Source organism: Abrus precatorius, unplaced genomic scaffold (assembly GCF_003935025.1).
Source record: "Abrus precatorius isolate BTA unplaced genomic scaffold, Abrus_2018 Scaffold11, whole genome shotgun sequence".
NCBI classification, from domain to species: Eukaryota; Viridiplantae; Streptophyta; class Magnoliopsida; order Fabales; family Fabaceae; genus Abrus; species Abrus precatorius.
Genome location: NW_020874303.1, coordinates 15,130,883 through 15,149,350, shown reverse-complemented (window position 1 = coordinate 15,149,350; position 18,468 = coordinate 15,130,883). Strand labels below are relative to the sequence as shown.

Genomic DNA, 18,468 nt, shown 5'->3' with positions numbered 1-18,468 from the left:
ATGTGGGCCTCAATATTGTCTAAAAGCCCAAATACAATTATTAAATAACAAGGGTCCAAATGCAATCTTGCAACAATATTCAGCAAATCTGCCTCAACTTCAAAAAATTATAAAATATAGAAAACAACGCCAAATCCAGTGATCCATATATGCATTTTGAAACTGTGGATGTGTAGAATCCAATGCAACTAGAATCATCCAAAAATGATATCTGTAGAAAACGTTATGGCCAAATGATATTTGTTTATAATTTAATTTGATTAATTGTAATTTTTAAAACCACAAAAACCTTATTTGCATTTTTAAAAGAAAATCTAAAATTGAATTTGAATGAGAATGTGTTTCCGTAAATTGACCTAGGTTTGACTCTATACTACAAAATCTTTAAAAAACATAGTTTGTTTTGATAGCGACTCGGCAATCATCTATCAATAGATAGTGATCAAGAATTAGTCAAGGCCGTTCAAAAAAGGCATGTTTATTATTTAAATCAAGGATTTTTAAAGCCCTGTTTTCCCCCCCAAATACTACCTAGTTTCTGATTTGAGTAGTTAAAACTAGTTGACTTGCCTAGGAGCTTCACAATCAGGATGAACTTCTAGGAAGAACACCAATCCTCCTAGTCTTCTAAAGGAATTTTAATACTAGGACATATCTAACAGCCATTTATGCTAAGGAAGACCTCGAGGGATCCTAGGGGCAGCGAAATTGAGAACTGAAAGTGTTAGTAGTAATGGACCTAAATTGAATAAATTAGATGATTAATGATCTTGTTATATGATGCTTCCATGATTTCTTTATTTGTATGATTGAATTATTTATGAATTTATGCTTAGTAATAAAAATAGAGACTCATCCTTACATAAACATTTCAGAGAACCAAGATGACAGCACCTACCGAGAGACTTAAACTTGTAGATAGTTCTATAACTAATAGCAAAATTATGTATTTAATGAGTATCAGCGACTTTGTTTCTTTAGGATTGTTGTATATGTAAATGATGTATCTAGTGACATTATTATGATGAAAATGGAATTAGCCTATAGTGTCCCTTTTAATTTTCTTTTAAGTATATCTTTCCTGGCACCATAAGAACCCCAACAACATTGATATACCTGTTTACGTACCATGACCATGATCATCTTGGGAGACTATCTCAATGGACATTTGAGCGGATTATGGGTACCCAGGTTACTGCAAACCCTGACGATCTATATCTCTGATGGATTGGAGTACGAAGAACATTAAAACGAATGATGATAGCTCAATAGAGAGGGATTTCTTTTACATGCAAGATGACCAGTGATCTAGAGTTTCAAACGTGAATCAAATGTCTTCTGTATCTTGTGTCCCTATTTCCTGCACTTATAAGAATGTTCTTTTAGAGTCTAATAACCTAGATCTAGCCCTCAATAATGATGATTGTAACATCCTTATCCTATTAAAAAATAAAAGTATAATTTCAAAAATAAAAGATATAATTAAATTTATTCAGAAATAAAAGTATAATACGTATAGAGCAAAACCCCCTCTCAAACCTTGTAGCAAAGGACCCAAAGCGCAAAGGCCTCACGACCCTCACAAGCCACAAGGCGACCAGGAAAAGAAACTCTAGCAACGCCTTTTTTGGCTTCTCTCAAGAAAAAGAAAGACCTTCTTGCAGCGCCAATTTTATTTAAGGAATGTGTTTTTAATAATTCATTGCTTAAAATTATGATAACATTCATAGAGCAAGTAAGTTACATTATTGCCCTTGGTAGGAAACCCATCGGCAGCATAGCTTGATAACCCAACAAAGCCTCGAGTTAATTGATTAGGTAAGATTTGTCTCATATAAATTAAAATACATAAATATTAAATAAGCAGTATTTAAAATACTAATTAAAAATTAAAAAATAAATATTAAAAATAGATTAGCATATTTTGAAAATTGTTAGTCTCAATTTTAAAGTGTTGATTGAAAATAACTAACTAAAAGTAGTAACTTTTTATCAGAAAATAAAATATTTATAATCTTGAGAATAAAAAAGTATAATATATGTTATTTTTAATTAAAAAATTATTATTTTTAGATGTTTGAACTCAACTTAGAAACTAAAGTTAACAAAATTGATATTTTTTAATTTTAATTTATAAAAATTTGATAAGAGCAAAATAGAATAAGAGTAAGATAAGTTTCTATTCTAATTTATATTTGACATATATAAAGAGAATAAAATAAATACCTTATATTATCTTATTTGAAAAGTATAATTAAAAAAAAAAAGTGGGTTGAATTGATTTTTTTTATATATATTTTATGGTGGATTTATTTAAATAATAAAAAAATTAAAATTCTTCACATAAATATATCTTTCAAGTTAGATATATAAATAAGAGGTATGAAATCAATTATCAAATTGAAGAAACCCACCAATGTCCATTTCTTATAAAATTACTACACTAATCTATTGGAATAACTTGTTGGACCTTCTTCTCAACCTTTCTTGTCAACAACACCTAAAGCTTGACCATCACAATTACCAGTGTCATCATTTGAAAGTCATCTCACTCACAAAGCACAAATGATAGTAAACCATTGGGCGTACACGCAATTTAATCAGTCTTTCTACAAGTTATCTTATATATAATTGATTCATCTTCCCCTTCCATAGATTGACATTATACCAACCTCATGGAGAGACATATACTTTCCTATTGCTGACACCAATAGACTTTTACAGTAGTTGTATCATGACATAGAAACAACCATACCTTTCAAACTCATAAAGAAGATCATTTAGTAGAGCTAGAGGATGGAGCTTAGGAGGACCATGATTGTCATCAACTAAGGGATGGAGTATAAGGTGAAAAACTAGGAAAAGAAAGGATACATGATGAGGATCATGCTACAAATAATGAGAGATTAAGTTCGCCTATGGATGACAAGGAGTTTGTGCCATACATGATCACTTCAAACACTTGAATTTTACATTGGACAATGCTATAAACATTATTTATTTTTAATTAGTTTTATGAATTACATTTGTCGTTTTAAGTTTCAAACATTTGATGTTTTATAATGGATTACACTTTGTACTTTCTTATTTTGAACACTAAAGTTATGTTTATGATATGCTACTTTCATTAATGGATTGGTCAATTTATCCAAAATATTCCTTGTATTTCAATGAATTGAATATGTTATCTTGCATGTTTTTTGTTTCTGCATAATAATCACATTTTTTACATTTTTTCGCTTCATTCTTTTTGAGTTGGCTTAAGCAAATTTTATTTTGTTTAAGCATATAAAATTTCACTTAAGTCAAATGTAGTTTTTCAATCCAAAGCTCTCTATCCTTTTTTCATTTAACTTTAGTTAAATTTGCTTGGACGCGCTTAAGCAACCAAAACTGATGATATGTTTAGTCTTGCTTAACTTAAATTTTCTCACTTAAGTAAATATTGTTCAATTTCCTTGAAGCAAGTTCAAACTTGCTAAAATGAATGTCTAAATAAACTGTAATGTTTACTCTAAAATCGAAGAGGATCTGGATTCATTAAGAACACATTCTCTCCATTTTTTAATATTAATTTATTAAAAATTATAAAAATTATATAAGTTTCATTTTTTATACTCTTAATTAATGTCTCTCTCACACTTTTATATTTTTAAATAAATTTTAACCGATAACATATTTTAAAAGAGTAAATTGCTAATATTCCTCTATATAAAATAATTAAAAATTTTGTAAAAGGCAAGGTATAATAGAAAAAGACTAATAAATATTGTTTTAAACTTATAGAAATTAACAGATAAAATGGAACAAAACATTTTTTAAACAATCACAAATAAAAAAAATAGAAGGAGTAACAAAACGTTTAGTTATATTATTTAAAAATAAATATGCTTTCATGCTGATATAAATATTAATTCTTTAATGTAACAAAAAAATATTTAATTTTATTATTTAAATATTAGTATACATTCATTTAAATTTTTTTGTATAGTGTAAATATTTATCTTTACAGTTTAATTTATAATTCAAATAATAAGATATTTTTATGAATATCTATTGCATTTTTTTTTATCATGATTGTGATTTTAAGCTTTTTTATATCTATAAATATGTTTTATTTAATCCAAAATAAAAGAAATTAAAAAATTTGATCAATTCCATTAGCAGTTGAAATTTTGACCAACAACAGAATTTTGATAGCAACTGAAATAGCTATTGATTTTAATTTAAAGTTAGAAACTGAATTACCGAAAGTCATTTTAAGATAAATAAACGCCAAATCAGTGACCGAATTATATGACTAAAATGAGTCACTAAAATTTATAATTAAGTCAACAATCGAAATAATCATTGAATTGTAGGGCTAAATCAGTGACCAATATAAATTAAAAATTTATTGACCCATTTAGCGATCATGTCACAATTGTGGTTGTCAAGTGGGTTATCTTCAGTTTACTTTTTTCTAGATGTGTCAAGTAAAGTTTTAAAATTACAAAATTTTAGGATTAATGGGTCTTTCAAACGTAAACAAACCGTTTGAAAGTAGTCGATCACAAATCGTTTCATCAAACTTTATTATATTCATGCCTATTTTATTATTGGTTACTACATTCTGCATTCACTAAGGTTCTTAATGTTGATTACTTATGTTTGTTTTGTTTCAATTTGCTTCCAATGCTTTGGTTAACACTGTTTTACTATTTGTTGTTAACTAATTAGTTGACTATTGATTACACAATCACATAATAAATATTTTGAACTACTCGTTTTGTCATTTACGATTCAAACTTTTTTTTGTCAGGATCATCCAATGACTAAATTATAATTTTAAATTTAATTTCATAATTTTCATGGATAGTTGAGTGCTTTTAATTAATACACGCGTTTCTTTATGCGATTTGAGATTAATATAAAATTTGTTTCCCCATGTATTTTTATACAACGTTATATAACCTGGTAGTATTAACATAAATTCAATACTTAATTTTCGTTGCATTTAAGTCAGATTAATATTGTGATTTTATAAACAAAATATTATGGGAATCGTTTAAATTATTAGGGTTTATTAATTAAAATTATAAGATTTAGTTTCCAAGTTTTGGTTTTATTAATTAATTAGGTAATAATTAGAAAATTATTGATCCATCTAGAAGGTTGAGTTTTGGAGAGAACTAAATGAATATTATGCTGCCACCAAGATTCTAAAAATTGAATTTGAAGGAGTAACGACTAACTAATAAATGAAGAGAGAGTATTGAAAATCCGAAAGACAATTAAAAACAATTAGAAATATAAAAATAAAAAAGAAAATAAATTATCTAATTAGTCATAAATGTTGAAATTTTGGAAGAAAACTAACTGTTTCGAAATTGACACTTGTATAATTTTAATTTTATTTAATATAATAGATATTATTTATTAATTGTTAATTATAATACTTAAAATAATTATATAACATAATTTTAATTATTTATTTTTAAAAAAATTTAATAATACTTACGCAATACACAGAAAGTGACTAGTTTATTATGATTTCTAAAAGTAAAATCTAAATAAAGTGTAGAAGTCATTTCATAAAAAATTTGACACCTCACCAAACTTTCTCATGAATAAATTGTAAATTTATAATATATATATATATATATATATATATATATATATATATATATCGATACAGATAAACTCCAGCTTATATATTCTTTAATTTGTTACTAACTTATTAACGTGGGAATTTATTATCTAACAACAAATAATAAATAGACAGATTAGACATCCAAGAGAAGCATATTAAAATGTTGAACACATTTATTGATTTTTTAACCATTATCGTTACATATATGATGGTTGTCAATAGTGGAACCCTTTTCTTGTTATTGAAGATCCAAACATTATATATATTATTGAAAAGAATTCCCTAAACTACAAATGAAGTTCATCTAGATAAATTCAGACTTTCAACCATGTCATACCTCATCTTAGTTTTGTGCAATATCTTAATATGAAATGTGAAGATTAAAGTGAAATGAAGTACAAATATGACTTTTCTAATCAATAAGATTTCAAGCTAAATCAACAGCAGATTCATCGACTTCAAAATTATTATCATTATTGTTATTCAAATGTGTTAGACAGAAGTAATCATACCACACTGGTCGGCTTCTTCAACTATGTGATTTTAAATTCTAAGTGGCGTTTTCTCTAGTTGGCACAATCTCCAAGCAATTGACTTCAACACATATGCATTAATATATCCTATTTTCCTCCCCATACACAACCCTTCCTAGAAGAGATTATTGCATAATTGAAAACCCCATGTCCATTATTTCAACCATTTCTCCTGTCTTATATACTTAATTTTTTCAAATCATGAGAAATGATCACAGCATATAGTGTGAAGATTGGTCTAGACTATGAACATTCGGTGGTCACAATCAAGTTATAAAATAATTTCTTATGGTCCCAGGACACTGAATTCTACTATAACATATTGCTATGCCTAACATTTCATTACCCCATAACAATGGCAACAAAAGTACTCATTAAAATCCTAAGATTTCTTGGCTTCATGATACTCTTCACCCCATCAAATGCACAATCCCCATACTATGTGGGTGATGACTGCCAGAACTCAACAGAACATGCCCTCACCTCAACATACCAAACCAACCTTCGGAACACCCTCACATGGCTCTCCTCAGATGCTGCCACAAGCAAGGGATACAACCACACAACCATAGGAAGTGGCACAGTTGATGTCGTGTATGGCCTCTATGATTGCAGGGGTGATGTCACAGGAACTTTCTGCCAGTTTTGTGTCTCCACTGCAGCCTCAGAAATCCTTCAACGCTGTCCAAACAGATCCTCAGCAGTTATATGGTACAGCTACTGTATTTTAAGGTACTCAAACCATGATTTCATAGGGAAACTTAACACAACCTCATCATGGACAATTCCGGGGTCCAAGAACGCCACTGATCCAAAAGAGCTTCAGAAAGCTGAGGATTTTATGCAAAGTTTGAGAAGAAAAGCTACTGTGGATACCAACAAGTTGTATGCAATGGGAGGGTTCAATTTGAGTAATTCTGAGGAAAGGTTTGGGTTGGTGCAGTGCAGTAGAGACATTACTAGTGATGAGTGCAGCCAGTGTTTGGAGGCCATGATAGACAAAGTTCCTCAATGTTGTGGGACAAAGATAGGATGGCAAGTTTTGTCTCCAAATTGTCTTATAAAGTATGATGATTTTATCTTCTACCAGATTATTAGTCAAACATCTTCTCCTTTGCCTAATCCAGGTACATACAATGTGTATTGTATTATATATTAGTATTACTTATTCAACTTTTTGGCATACTTACCATTTTGGTTTTCTTGGTTGGTTCCATCTTACACACTGCAGTCTGTATGTGCTTTATAATTGCTTCCTGAGTTGCTTTATAGTTAGTAACGATAACGAGTAAATACATAAATTGGCTACTGAAAACAGCACTCTGTTTGTCTTTGATGTTTGAAAGTTTTGCTTCGTACAATTTAGTATTTGAATGTGTTAACTTGCTTATATTTTGGTCTTTTCTGGAAACTAATTGGTCCTAAAAGTGTTGTGTATAATTTGATCCTTGATTACGTTAATTTTGTTTATATTTTGCTCACATTATAAAGATAACACAAATATTTAGAGTTCTTTCTATTATAAAGTTCAATCAGGTCAGTTTTTAAAATTATAATAATAAAAGTTGATACTTTTATTAATGTAATTTTAATATTTAGTTTGTAGTTTATATTACTTAATTTGTAACTTCATTACATTTATGACACCTTTGGCATGAAATTATTTTTCAAAATAATGGTTTGTTTAAAGTAAAAATGAAATTGATATTTATATCTTCATTAATTGTTTGTTTCATTTTAAATTTGCCAAACTAGTCATTTCTTTCATCGGTAACCGAACAATTCGTTAAGAAAACATTTGAGATTCCTGATTAAGGTAAACAGGCTCACCAACATTTAGGACATCATTTTAATTTAAGTCCTATTTGTCACATAAGCATTTTGATTTATGTGACACCTTGTGATTTAATTCTTTTCTTTTTGTCACAACTCAACTTCTCTTACTCTCTTTGATTTCTCAAATTAATTACAGTTTGAAGTTACATTAAGAATATTCTTTTCAAAACATTTGAGTTAATGCACTTGTTTTCTAATATCTTTTCTAAGCTCTATAGTGCTTGTTCTAACACCCAACATCCTGCTGCGGTTTCAATTTTTGGGAATAGGCTTCCATGTAGAAATATCAAGCATATAAGACAATATTTCTGTTAACACTACAATTTTTCAGGCCTCCAAGATCATATAATAAAAAACCATGGACACAGTGAATCAGGACCAAGGTCATGTCATTTATTCAAAAGGTGATTCAGGCTCCAGAGAAGGAGATTTAAAATATGAGCAATCAGCAGCCACAAATTTCTTTTGTTTTTTTCTGGGTTATAAAAAACAGTGCATTTGCAAAATTTGTTAATTAATTTATGAAGAATTGGTTAACTGTAAGTCCTTTTTTGGGTTACAAAATACAGTGCATTAGCAAAATTTGTTAATTAATTAGGAACTTCCTTAAAAATGTGTTTTGACGAAACCTTTAGGCCTTCCTTTCTTTGTGTTTTTTGGTGTATTTTTGGGATGTGTGTATTTAGAAAAGATAAAAGGTAAGTGAGAGATACAAATAATTATATACAGTACTACATACAGTGTCAATTTTAGTCCTTCAGATAATGAAACTGTTAAGAACATAAGAGAAAAGAAATGTGACATGTTCATATTTGCCATTGTTTCACTTGCAGCCAAGCAAGGAGGTTCAAGTAATTCAAAAACCTTGATAATCGCCATAGTGAGTGTGTTGGTGGCACTAACTCTAATAAGTTTCTGTATCTACTTCTTGTGGAAGAGGTATCCATCAAAAAAAGGTAATAACTAATAACCATTACATACACATGCTGAAAGTACTCACCTATGGCAATAAGCAAAAATAACAAACTAGCAAGTTTTCTTTGTAGATGGACTGCTATCAGAGACCACTCCTATATCTCTTCATGATCATATTCAAAGAGAGGATACACTGAATGCAGATCTTCCTACAATCCCCTTAATTTGGATTCGTCAGAGCACAAATAACTTTTCAGAGTTTTGCAAACTAGGAGAAGGTGGATTTGGTCCTGTTTATAAGGTGTCAATTGAATTTTGGATGTGCGTGAAAGCTATCTATGTTTAATTTTGCTTTGTTTTTAAGTTGCCATACTTATTTGTAGTCTTTGAAAACATTTTATTGTAGGGTAATTTAGAAGATGGAACAGAAATTGCCGTCAAAAGACTCTCAAAAACATCTGGTCAAGGTTTAGAGGAGTTCAAGAATGAAGTAATCTTCATAGCTAAACTCCAACATAGGAACCTTGTGAGACTCTTGGGTTGCTGCATTGAGGAAAATGAAAAGCTGCTTGTATATGAGTACATGCCAAATTCTGGCCTTGACTCTCTCCTGTTCAGTATGTTATCACTACCTGCCCTTATTTTTTCATTTCATTTGTTTTTAATTTTATCGCTTCAGCTTATTATTTACACAAGTCTTAGCGATTAGAATCTAGGAAGGTATTTCTATGTGGTAGGAGTTTGGAGGGATAAATTTATTGCCAAAATTGAATTTTCGATAAGTAACAATTCTTTCTATACATTTCACAGAAGAACCAAACATATTATGAAACAGAACAAGAACAATTTATAATTTGACAGCTTTCAAATATTGCTACTGGCACATCTTACATTTAGGAAATTAAATTTAATCATTACATTCAATAAGGTAATAGCATTTTGCCAAAAATAAAAGTTCTAGTTTTTTTTTTTTTTTGGTCCATATAGTCCAGTGTTAAAAATACTTCATCTATCACTTTTTATGTCAGATGAGGAAAAGCGAAAGCAACTAGATTGGAAATTAAGGCTGAGTATTATCCATGGAATTGCAAAAGGACTTCTATACCTTCATGAAGATTCTAGACTTAGAGTGATCCATAGAGATCTGAAAGCCAGCAATGTGCTTCTGGATCAAGAGATGAATCCAAAAATATCAGATTTTGGATTAGCAAGGACATTTGAGAAGGGCCAAAGTCAGGAAAACACAAATAGAGTCATGGGCACCTAGTATGTGCTAGTGGCAATCCTTTCTAATCATGACACATTAATATATAATAGATCACAAAATGTGATACAATTACTAACTAATAGTGTTCTATTGATTTTAAACAGTGGATATATGGCTCCAGAATATGCTATGGAAGGGTTATATTCAGCAAAATCTGATGTTTTCAGCTTTGGAGTTCTTCTATTAGAAATCATTTGTGGGAAAAGGAATAGTGGATTCTATCTCTCAGAACATGGTCAAAGTCTTCTTGTATATGTGAGTTTTCCTTCTATCATATAACTAAGATATTGATATTACAAAAGAGATATGCATGTGATTCAACTAGAATTTCTTGACATTTTCATATTTTCATGCAGAGTTGGAGACTCTGGTGTGAAGGAAAAAGTTTGGAACTATTAGATCCAATACTGGAAAAGACATACAAAGCCAGTGAAGTTATGAAGTGCATACACATTGGTTTGTTGTGTGTACAGGAAGATGCAACAGACAGACCAACCATGTCCACTGTTGTTGTCATGCTAGCAAGTGACACAATGACTCTTCCCAGTCCTAATCATCCTGCATTTTCAGTTGGAAGAAAGATCAAGGAAGAAGAATCAACATCAAAAGCTTCCAAGGATGCTTCTGTTAATGAGGTAACAGTATCAAACGTTTTACCAAGGTAATTGTATAACATGGTAAAAATTTTGCTTTGAGAATGCCCGGATTGTACTACTAATTACAACAAACTAGACAGCCTCCTCTACGTATGAGAAGCATTTTTGTTTTTGGGGTTGCAATACTAAAGTTGTGGTTGTTCATATTATTGATTCCATAATCTTTGCTTTCAAATTGTATTAAGTATCTGTATTTGGTGTAACACTTGTATTGTCTTATCATATCCATCGATTTGCATTAACGTATTGCCAACATACATCTAAAAGATTGTTTGGGAGACAATTTTTGAAGAAAAATGAGAAAGTAATTTTTTTATTTTTAAATTAATAGAATTATATACTGTATGATAATAAATAAATAATTAATATTTTAAGTTTATTATAATCTATCACTTTATACATTTTGTTATTAAAAATTAAAAATTAAAATTTTGTCTTGGTTTTTCCCTCTAAAATACTTCTGCTCAAAATGATATTAACGGATATTGTAAAATAGTTAGAGTAATGCTTATTTCATCATTGCTTTTTCACAATAATTTCTATGTCAAGGAGTGAGATACAAAGAAGAGAGAAGTGTAGATAAGATGGGTGATGTAATAGAAAGATTTAGAAATAATGTTTATTAAAAAAATATTGTTGAAATAACATATTCAAACAGTTATGGGCTGGGTTTTAGTTGTAAAAGTGTAATGGATCACGCTAGACTAATTATATAAAGTCACAGCTTTGAGTTTCCACTAAAATTTAAGAGAGGAAATTAAATCACGTGTAATAATTCAAGAAGACTTATGATGTTTACATCACTGGTTACATCTTTCACTTATCTCTCTTTTCTTTTCTATCTCTCACTAGGTGTATGCATCATTAATATGCCTATATCAACCATCTTCGATCCATTCAAGAATAGTTAAACCCGTGTAGAGCTTTAATAAATGGTTTTTTCAGCTTGGTCAACAGTGGGAACAGGAGTAGCTTGATGTGGTCAAGCCTTTAATATCTATATATGGAGGTTATCACAATATACCTCATTGTCCAAACTCCAAAATATATGAAAACTTGTTTTCATATAAACTCATGAATTATATTTATAATCTTAGGCATTGAAACTTCGGAATGAAGGCTTGTATAATCAACAATTTCTTCTACGTTACATTTTCTTTCGATATGAAATACATGACGTTGATCAAACATACCAAGTTATCGATATAAAATTATAAGCTGTCATAATTCAATGGTTGAATTTATAAAAATAGCATCATTACCAAACTGTGACCAGTGTGAATGCAAACATGTTTAATAAATCAAAATTGCATGCGGTAGTTACCAAATTTTGACTGAAAAATATCTATGTGGAGATAATTAAACATCGATAGAATCACAAGCATAGTTATAATTACTAATACAAAAGATTTATGTCATTCTATCTCTAGAGTTGCATTTAAGTCTTTTCACATGAACAATGATCAATTCATACCTCAAAACCAGAACATGAAAATAAAATAGAACATAAACTGAATTATCAACCAACAATTAAAACAACTCAATTGACCGTATACATCTCTGATTTCTTAAATATTCACTCCTTTTAAACTTTTTTGAACTTCATGCTCATTTACACGGTCATGCACTTGACCGTGTGTATCTTTGATTCAAATACTTTACTTAATTTACATGATCCGATAAGTACACAAACATATACACAAGCGTGTACTTTTCCGTATAGATCTCTAGTTTTGTAAATCTTTAAAATAAGTTGATATTACTTCCTTTTTTTACTCATTAATCTTCTAAAGCTCCCACTTCTTGTTCATTCTCCCTGAAAACATGAATAACAATCTAATTAATAATAAATTCTCACAATGGTTAACTCAAAATCCCAATCATTACTCATGAATTGCATTATCGGATTAAACATAAAAAACATTTATCAACAAGCATAGTTGTAGTTAGAAATACAATTATACTTAATTATATATAAAATATAATTAGCAACATGCATTGGTTTTGTCATGATCTGCGAACTAAAAAGAAAGAACATTAGTTTTGGAATTAAAATTAAAAAAAGGATTTAGTTAATTTATCTCTAAAGTAAACAAGTAATTAAAGATACATTCAACCTTTAATATTAGTGAATTAAATCATGTTGTACTATAAATTAGAAACAATCCTATAAGTAACAAAAAACAAATAGAAAACAAAATTAATTTAGAGGAATCTTTTAAAAAAACAGTTTTTTCTTTGTAATTGGCTGGGTAAAAAAATACTAACAAGGGAAACTATGACACTCTTGAAAGAATAAAAAACATAAGAAACGGATAGATAATGAGAGTAATAATGACGTTGCTTTGAAATAAGAACAAAATTTGCAACAGTCGTGATAGTCTGATAGAGGCAACAATAAAGCATTTTTTTTCATAGTACCCAAGCTATCATAACAATATGATAGTACCGATTTTTCTTATCTATAAATAATACTATCGTTGATTATATCAGTTTATCAACAAGGAAAAAATCATGAAGTGCAACAAACAATACCAATTATTGTGAAAGGCAATTGAAGAATAACATCTTTACCGATTGTTTAGTGTATAAAATTAAAAATAAAATTGAGGATTGAAATTAAGGTTTAGAATTGAAATTTGATCTAGTATTCATAATTATGATGTTTAATAGTTTTTAAAACATAAGCCATATTTTTAAAGTCTAATTTTATATAATTTTAATATAATTAAAATTAATATTTTTTAATTCAAAATTTCAATTTATAAATTATAATTATTAACTTTATTTTTATATATTATGTAATTGTTTGCTCTATTTTTATTATTTTTGTCATTATTATTATTCTCACTTCTGCATTTGTATATCATGTCTTTCTTTTGCATGTCTTGTCTTGTCACATTTTCATTCTCTCACATGTGTTTGAAGCATTTTACTTCTCATTCTTTACTATCTTACACTTCTTTACTATCTTGCTCTCTTCTTATGGAGTTTAATGTAGATTCAAATTTCAAAGCGTAAATCCAAATTTCAAAATTTATTATTTAGTTTTGAAACTTGTTCAACCCCATGACTTTGCTTTCAACCATGATTGTGAACAAGAACAAGTTGAGGGGAAACATTAAGAGCTTAAATTTTGGAGGCATAGGTTGCAATGCAGGTATAATAACCATTGATCTTGCTAAAGACATGGTTCGTTTCACAACAACACTTAAGCAATTATGGTGAGCACAGAGAACATAACCCAAAATTGGTACTTTGGAACGATGTTGATACCCAATTGCTTGTTCTGCGTTGGTGGCGCTGCGATGCTGCTATCCAACAAGAACTCTAATAAAAGACGCGTAACACCCTTTTTTTCTTAATTGTTTATTTGATATTAATTAATATTAAATTTTGTTTTAATTTAAAATTATTGAATGAAGTTTGCTGCAAGGAGTTCCGCTCAAGTCAGCAAGATTGAGCGTTTTAGACCAAGTGATTTCAGAACATTCTTGCTCAATCGAGATGAGTCTCGCCTAACGAAATAGGATAAAGTTGTCCCAACTGTCCTCTCGCTCAGGCTAGTTGGGCTCATTTACGTAAAGAATGTGACACCCAGGCATTAGGTGAGGGCGGGGAGTGATCGCTCGTGCAATGTGGCACGGACAAGGAGCGGCTACCTGGCAGGCTTCCGGCGGTATGGGGCACATGAATGAATCGAACTTACATCAGAATGAGAGGGAGATCCAAAGACTGTGTATACAGTTAATGATAGCTTAAAGGAATTGATTAGGACTACTTATACAAACAAAATACATTTACTTTTCGGTGGTCAAAGCACGCTGAAAAGTTTCGTGTTGGTTTGTAGGATAGTCGTCAATCCCAAATAAGTTGTCAGGCGCAATAATGGTATCAGAGCAGGCCTCTCTCCTAGTACGGTGTGGTTCGAGGACGAATCACGTGGAAGCTGGTGGGCATGTGACACCCAGGCGCTAGGCGAGGGCGGGGAGTGATCGCCGGTGCAATGTGGCACGAATAAGGAGCGGCTACCTAGCAGGCTTCCGGCGGTAAGGGGTACATGAATAAATTGAACTTACATCGGAATGAGAGGGGGATCTAGAGACTGTGTATACAATTAAGGATAGCTTAAAGGAATTGATTAGGACTACCTATACAAACAAAATGCATTTACTTTTCGGTGGTCTATCACTTAAGAACTCAAAAGTTAAGCTTGCTTAACTTGGAGCAATTATGGGATGGGTGACCTTCTGGGAAGTTTCCAGGAAGTGTGTGAGTGAGAACAAAGCACGCTGAAAAGTCTCATGTTGATTTGTAGGGACAGTCGTCAGTCCTGAATAAGTTGTCAGGCTCTTACAAAGAATCGTAGGAAAAATGAGTAGCTCTTTGAACCCCTTCTCGCTCAAGCGAGAATATCAAAAAAAGCCTAGAAAATCACTATCTGATATTTTTGTCCAGCCGAGATGGTACCTCGCTCAAGCAAGAGCGTGTGAATTTGAGGAGTATTTAAGGAATTTCCAACCAGAAAACTTGTATTATAATCTAAGTTACATTTTTTCTCATTTCCTCTCTAATCTTTCACTTCCTTTCCTTAGAGAAACCTCCCTTAAATCTCGATCATTCCTTTAATCCAGACTTGGACATTCAATCTGATCAACTCCAAGTAACTTTCTTAAAGCTCAATTCTCCAATCTCTGGTTTTTTTCTCCCTTCGTTTTCTACTTTCTCAAAATTATCCTATTTTGTAATGTTTAGGAAGAGCTCTGTTTTTTGAATGATATTCTTCACAAATCTTCTTTCTAAATCTTCATTTTAAGGTAAGGAGAACTCTATTTTGTTATTATAACATAGTATATATTTTATGCTCATGAGAGTATTATTATATGTTTCTTGTTTGGAAATATATGTTTGAATGGTACTTGAATGTTGTAGAAAGTTGTTTGATTTTGGGTGTTTATATTGTATTTTTATTGTATGTGTAAAATGGACTTAGTCTAAAAGTGTTTCACTAAGCCTGACCCTTTTAGCTGAATAATGAGATTGATATGAAAAGAGTATGGGATAAGTATAAAGTGAGGAAAGGAAACAGTGTGATTAGTTACAAAGATACACTTGGCTATAGAGTTCGGAGACGATTTAGACATCTAGGGGAAACATAAGGTGGTGAACGACATTTAGGTATGTGTACACACTTTTTCTGAGAGCAAATACATCACATGACCTCACACTCATTTCCTGATTAGACTTCTGACTATACCTTTGTTAAGGGGTCTGTTATTGCATATGTTGTATCAGTGCGCATAGGCTAACCGATGACTATTTACTTACCTATGTAAGACCTCATGAAGTGTTGGAAGCATCAAATACCTGTGATCACAATGCACTTGAAAGTGCATATTTGAGAGAGAAAAGTGTAATGGTTTGTGATTGAGTATGTATGATTTTGTGGAAATTATTGATGAATTTGTTTGTGTATTTGAGGTGGCAATATTTCCTTTTAATTCATTACTAAAGTTATGTTGCAGTCTTTATTAATATAATTGCAATATGTTTAATGGTGAGAAAGATACTCATCCTTACTAAATATTTATGGGAGCAAAGATAACTGAATCTCGAGCAATAATTAGACTAGTGGATTATCTTGTAAGCTGTAGGTTAAATTATGTATTTAGGGAGTACTAACATGTATGTTACTTTAAGTTTTCTGTAGAATATAATAATGAAGTAAGAGACATTTCTACCCTGAAAATTATGTTAGACTACAATGTTCTCTTCGACTATCCTATAAATAATAGTATTCGCTATACTCTTAGTATCTTCATTTATTGATGCACAACCAAGACTCCATCAGCTATAAATTATGTTTACGCTTTCCTTGATCATGACCTCTATGGAAAACCAACTTGATTTACTTTCGAGCGAGTAACAGGACTTGGTTTACTTTCGAGCGAATAACAAGTATTGAGATTGTGACTAATTCTGGAGATCTTAGAGAAGATGAGGACGTGACTCCAAAGGAGTTGGCTGAGATAGATGGTTGGCATGGTAACGATGACTAGGACTAAGTTCTCAGTATTTTGGGTGTGGATTGAGACTACTCTTAAGACTTAGTTTATTTTGATATTGTAATTATGTATTTTAAGTCCTAATATATTTTGTTAAGTCTATAAATATTAAACTTTTGTACGTAAATGAAATTTAGTGTATGTATATTCTTTTTTGTTTCAGTGTAAATATAATTATTAAGGTACACTTTATATTTCATTATTTTAACGCCTTGGTAAATTTTGTGTATGAATTTATTTATAAGATAGTTTTAATGTTATCACATTTTTATACTACTTGTTTCATGAGAATTTTATTTTAATTACTATACTTCATCATAAATTATGATACAATTTCAAAGAAAAAATTAAGGACGTTACAAGATGTACCAAGTACAAACTTGTTCATGTGGTGAGGAAGCAAAAAGGTGCAAACGACAAGCCGTTTTAGGTGTGTTTATAGGAGAAAGATAACAATAGGAAAATAGGTGTGTATTTACCTAATGATCTAACGCTCCTTGTGTTGCCTATAAGTGAGCAACTTCTCTTTTGTTACATTGGTGGTTATGAAGATTTAATCATATTTATAAAACAACTAAAAGTTTGGTATGTGCCAACCACTCTCAAAAATTAAAATTTTAAGATATCTTAGCATTTTGAACTTATAAATATAAGTAGAGATGAAACATCACTTAATTTGCAACATTGTCATGAATCTCTTCTTCTTCGTCTCTATTTTCTCTATGCTAAAAAAATTGGTTCTTCCCACAATTCTAAGTACCTTTCCACACTTCTTTCTCTAATTGCTCTTTTTTTTCCTCTCTATTAATACTAAAACCTCTTGTTATTTTAGTCTTTTTTTTTCTGTTTTCCAGTGTTTTGTTCATTTGAATATGAATTATTTGGTTCATGTGGGACAATCAATTTTTGTTTGTAATAAAAAACTCATAAAGGAAGAAATTTTAAATATAAGACATATAAACTTGAGTTTAAACATAATAATGAATTAATCTTAGTTTGTAATAAAATATTTATGAGGGAAGAAATTTCAAATTTCTGATTTGTGGTTCAAAAGAAATAAAGTGCATCCACTTGCATAGCAGTATGATGCAGAACTACTCAATAGGTTATAAAATTAGTAAGTCTTAAATAGGTCAATATATCGAGCTAAAAGTTTTTTCTTAAGCCCAAAATTTTCCTATTTAATTAATTAAGTCTTTCAAAAGATTTGAATTAAGTCTATTACTAAAATAAGCTAAGTCAAACCTTAAATAGGTCAGGCTGCAAACCCCTATTGAATAGCTTAACTTATTTCTATTTTATTGGCGAGCGACTCATAATATGGTGGTCCTTAGTGAAGTGTGGTGGCTACAATGGAGTGCATTTTTTAGTGAAAAGGAACCTTTTTTCAGAAAAATCTCAATTTTCATGCGTTGGTGGGTCTTTGAGATCCTTTCGATGACCTATGTTGTGTTGAAGGGATTTCTATATGATCTGATCGATTGCGTAAAACGCGCGGTAGCAATAGAACCAGGGAGACTATACAGAAAACACAGTTGTATTTCTAATTTATTAGTATTTTCTA

At 30.4% G+C, this 18,468-nt stretch overlaps 1 protein-coding gene across 4 annotated transcripts; it reads left to right on the top strand.

The window, feature by feature from the left end:
• Positions 1-6,474: 6,474 nt before the first annotated feature.
• LOC113856584 (cysteine-rich receptor-like protein kinase 10) lies at positions 6,475-10,882 on the top strand. 4 transcript variants are annotated; one of them, XM_027488457.1, is made up of 7 exons: positions 6,475-7,292; positions 8,835-8,957; positions 9,048-9,217; positions 9,323-9,533; positions 9,945-10,182; positions 10,288-10,438; positions 10,540-10,882. In XM_027488457.1, exons 1-7 carry the CDS (start codon positions 6,521-6,523, stop codon positions 10,846-10,848), a joined length of 1,974 nt encoding a protein of 657 aa, XP_027344258.1. In that variant the 5' UTR covers positions 6,475-6,520; the 3' UTR covers positions 10,849-10,882. The 4 variants fall into 4 exon arrangements, with proteins under 4 accessions (XP_027344258.1, XP_027344259.1, XP_027344261.1 ...); XM_027488458.1 differs by having other exon boundaries at positions 8,826-8,852; XM_027488460.1 differs by lacking the exon at positions 8,835-8,957.
• The last annotated feature ends 7,586 nt before the right edge of the window (positions 10,883-18,468 follow it).

What these genes read in the sequence shown, in the direction of transcription:
- LOC113856584 (XM_027488457.1), top strand. Translation starts at nt 6,521, where the DNA reads ATGGCAACAAAAGTACTCATTAAAATCCTAAGATTTCTTGGCTTCATG. An exon ending in TTCTCCTTTGCCTAATCCAG is followed by an intron (nt 7,293 to 8,834) that starts GTACATACAATG and finishes TTTCACTTGCAG; the next exon opens with CCAAGCAAGGAGGTTCAAGT. An exon ending in CCTTGACTCTCTCCTGTTCA is followed by an intron (nt 9,534 to 9,944) that starts GTATGTTATCAC and finishes TTTTTATGTCAG; the next exon opens with ATGAGGAAAAGCGAAAGCAA.